The sequence below is a fragment of the Pseudochaenichthys georgianus genome, chromosome 12 (assembly GCF_902827115.2).
Source record: "Pseudochaenichthys georgianus chromosome 12, fPseGeo1.2, whole genome shotgun sequence".
Lineage (NCBI taxonomy): Eukaryota > Metazoa > Chordata > Actinopteri > Perciformes > Channichthyidae > Pseudochaenichthys > Pseudochaenichthys georgianus.
The window spans coordinates 22,651,395-22,655,705 of NC_047514.1; the positions used below are offsets into that span (position 1 = coordinate 22,651,395).

General features: G+C 37.3%; 1 protein-coding gene across 1 annotated transcript; it reads left to right on the plus strand.

The window, feature by feature from the left end:
* Nucleotides 1–806: 806 nt before the first annotated feature.
* Nucleotides 807–3,576, plus strand: ptges (prostaglandin E synthase). Its single transcript, XM_034096271.1, has 3 exons — nt 807–993; nt 1,101–1,183; nt 2,562–3,576. The coding sequence occupies exons 1-3, from the start codon at nt 877–879 to the stop codon at nt 2,809–2,811; spliced, it is 450 nt and encodes a 149-aa protein (XP_033952162.1). The 5' UTR covers nt 807–876; the 3' UTR covers nt 2,812–3,576.
* Nucleotides 3,577–4,311: the final 735 nt, after the last annotated feature.

Sequence of the window (4,311 nt, forward strand, 5' to 3'; positions counted from 1 at the left end):
CCATAAGCAATGGATATTTTAAAACGTAGATTTCACCAAAAAGGACTTTTTGGGCTGGAAATATTCTGTATTTTTTACTCCAACACTATAGTTTATATTTATATCTACATTTTTTTCATTATAGGCTAAATTGGGGAAATACCTCCATACAATATAGGCTACGCCAATACGCAGATCCAGATCCAGACGTTACACATTAATAACACTTGCTGCACCTCTGCAAGCTAACCCTGCTTTACATTATTTTAAGTAGCCTAATGATACTTATTTAATATACCTAATATAATAAATGATTATATATACCATTGTATTAGCCATACTTCCTGTTGCATAAATGTACTTGTATGAGAGGGTATACAATTTTACAATGTCTTTTCCGTAATGATAATACAAATATTTGTCAAAAGATTATAATCCTTTTTTTTTTTTTAAATAACATACTTAGGCTACATCCTGTTGCCTATTGAGTAGCATACTTTCACTTTTTGGTAGACTACTTTGAATACTTTTTGTGAGTAATGCACTTTATTTTAGTATAATTTTTAATACAGTGCTATTGCTTCTAATAAAGAGATTTCAACAGTTTGGTAATTGTTGATGGCCTATGTACTTGTTGTAAAGATCTGAAAACTCCCTTCACTTCCTACGTGACTTTTTTCGTGAAACCATGATTTCTCACTGTGGTATTCCCATAATTATGAATGAAGCATTACGTGTCTTCCGTTCAATTTAATTTGGGAGTGGGTGGATCTCCAGCAGTACAAAAAGCCTCGTCTCACGTTCACTCTCACTTGTCTGGAGTTTTACGCACCGACCTCAGAGCTCTCCCTTTTTTATTCCACCAAAGCTCAGTTTGGATATTAAACCAAAAAAACCATGGCATTCTTGACAAGAAATGAAGTTTTCTCCTGTTTTGTTTTCTACGCCGTGCTTCTGGTGATAAAAATGTACATTCTAGCGATAATAACGGGACAAGTGAGGCTGCGTAAAAAGGTGAGTGGCTATGAATCAGAGGAAAGGATAAAAAAAAGAGAAAGCAACATCATTTCCTCTCGGGAAACTTTTTTCTGATGCAAAGTCTTATTTTTCTTCCCTAAAAGGCTTTTGCAAACCCCGAGGACGCGCTGAGGCACGGAGGGCTGCAGTTCCACCGAGAGGACCCGTATGTGGAGAGGTGCCGGAGGTAAGGAAGTTTAACACTCTCAAGACACGCTTTCAATTTGTACAAAAGAGTTCTGCCAAAGCGATCCATCACTCGTTTGACTAGACTGACCACTTTTGCTGTAACAACCAGTGGTGGAGGAAGTATTCATACAACTTGATTGATTTATTGACTGATTTTATTATAGTAGACAAAAACGTCCTTCCAACATTTTATAAGTAAAGTAACAAAGTTAAAATAGCAATTTCCTACCACAGTGGTAAAATACTCAATTTGACGCAGGTTACTTTAAAAAGGTACATCAGTAAAATGTGAATAAAAGTACTCAACACAGGGATATCGTCTGCAAGTGTTATAGGCCTATTATATTTAAATACTATTGCTTTTAAGTAGAATTTCACCTATTTAAATACAATCAGTATATTATGTTTGGTAAAGTCATCTTTAAGGCAACTATGACATAACTGTCTTAACAAAAATCCAAATGTGTAAAGTAACATTAGTTCTCAAGAAAATATAGTGTGGTAAAAACTACTAAATGTGTGAAATTGGTATAAAATGAAAAAAGTAGCCTACCACAAATGTTTATAGTACGTGAAGTACAATACTTGAGTATTTCACCAGAGATGGCATTGTGAGTAGTTTAATCAGTAATATGTTGTGTTAAAAAAGGTTTTGTGTTGATAGTTTTTATAAAGGCTTTTGGTTGTCTGTTCAAAATAATGAACTGCATGTTGATTTTATTGTAAGAAAAGTAATTTTTCCAAACTTCTCCATTTACATGCAACGCTGCAGTGAGATCATGTGATTTTTTTCATTGGGCAGCCTGTAGGAGACACTCTCCTCTGCTTTGTTTGAACTTGTCAGGTAATGATCCCTGACAGACTGCATATGTGTTATAGTACAAACGTCCCCCTACCTTTCCCCTGGATGTGTATCCTGGACCATTCATTTAACTGTGCATTCAAATCCTGAGCATATTGCTAAAAAAATCTGGCTTGGTGTTCAGTTCATTTTAACGAGTTGTTGCAATATGCTCTTCTCAAAAAAATATGCAATAATTGTTGTATGTGCTGTCAGCAGGGTATGCAAGAGCTGTCAGTAGGGTATGTTTCCTAAAATAATATTATTTAGAAATTAGATTCCAGAGGGCGGAGGGGAAGCAGGGAAGAGTGGTGAGAAGCATTCTGACTGGAAGCCAAAAGCAAAAAAGTTGTATAGTCTGCTGATGTGTAATGCATGAAGTCACATTGAGCTATGATTTGTCAGGAAAAATGCAGAAAAAACATCAGTCACTGAAGGACCAGGAGTACTCATCATCCCTTCACTGAGTCAGGACATTGCATGATATTGAAAACAGATGTATGTGTGATTAAATCTCATTTCCTCCCCCTTTTAGAGCTCATATTAACGACTTAGAGAACATCCTCCCCTTCCTCTTCCTGGGTGCTATCTACTCCATGATCGGACCTTCACTTCCTGTGGCCCGCCTCCACTTCATGGTCTTCTTCCTGGCTCGTGTGCTGCACAGCGTGGCCTACCTGTTCGCCCTGCGAGCCCCCACCCGCTCTCTGGCCTACATTGTGGCTCAGATACCTTGTGTCTCCATGGCTCTGCAGATCCTTGTTGCAGTCGCAGCATATGCATGACACTCCAGAAAAGGAGGGATGAACTTGAGGAGTTTTCCTGGCAGGAGGGATTGGGATCTGAGACCTGTGTCAGATTAAAAAGCAAGAAGAGGAGCAGGATACCGGAGAGGCCTCCTGAGGGGAAGAGCATTAAAGACAAGAATGAGTGCACTAATAGGTGTGTGATTACACCACAGCTGGGTTTTTGTGAGATTTGATCAGTCTTTTTAATGTTGAAATGTGAGAATTTCTTATTTGAAGTTGACATCTTGTACTGTACTATTTAAAAAAGAAATATGAAGGTAGTTTTTGTCATTGTAACTAGATTTTGTTGTAACCCCCTGAAGCCACTTTGCAATATTCCTCCCTGCATCCATTCTGTGTTTACACACAGCACGGACCACCATTCACGTAGTGCCGCACCCCCGTGGCTTCAGCTGCTTCCTTTGTGGATACTCCATCTGTTGTGTTAACATTTTGTTTGTGTACTATGTTCAACAAAAGCTTACGCATGATGACTGAAGATGTGTTGAGAGATTTAAGACCACTTTCACTGTGTGAGTCAAACTGTCTCTCAAGTTACATCAATTTAAAGAAAGGAATCCTATCACTGAGTTTGGAATACATCTCACAACAACCTGCAGAGAACATATGAAATAATTCCATCTTTGAAAACACATTTCAAGGCTATTTTTAAAGTATTGTATTAGTAATTTATTATTCAATTTAATGTATACAGTTATGTTTTTTAACCACTATATGCATTCTTTTGGAGGCAATAAAACAATTAACACACAAAACCAAGATTACATGAGTGATATTTAAGTAATTTGATTGTCTTTTAGCAGAGAGATCCTCTGTGTTGTGTCTGCCTGCTTGTGGAGAGTCTGTATGTGATCTAGTGTCAAAGATATAGTTCATCACAGTGTCAACAATTCATATTTTTCATCTTACGTGTTTGACTTTAATCAACTTTTGTTGTTTTGGTGTATTCTCGCTAATATAACCCAAAAAAGATTACATTAATGTACATTTCCAGAAATCATGACCTGGTTAATCAGGATAATCCACAGACTTTATGTGCTTAGTTTCAGGAACTATTTTCTTTCTACTGAACTACACCCTCTAACTGAATCACCGGGCAGAAGGATGTTCACTATGGCTAGTGTATTTCAATTGTAAAGAAAGTTTCCACATAAAACTTCTGACATATATTAAGGACTGAGGATTATCTTCAATAACTGTGCCATGATGTCTGGAAAGAAACATTTTTTTGTTCCACTTTGAATGCCATCAAGTTGGAGAAAAAAAGCAGTTAACGACAGTCAATATTGATAAATAACACAAATGGTAAGAGAATTCTTAATTTTGGGGTGAACTTTCCCTTCAAGGGGACTTGGCCCCACTTTGTGTGTGTGTGTGTGTGTGTGTGTGTTCGTGAGAGTGAGATGATCCAGCAAAGAAAGTTTCCACATAAAACTTCTGACATAGGGTCTGAGAATGAGTGTAACTGTTTCATGA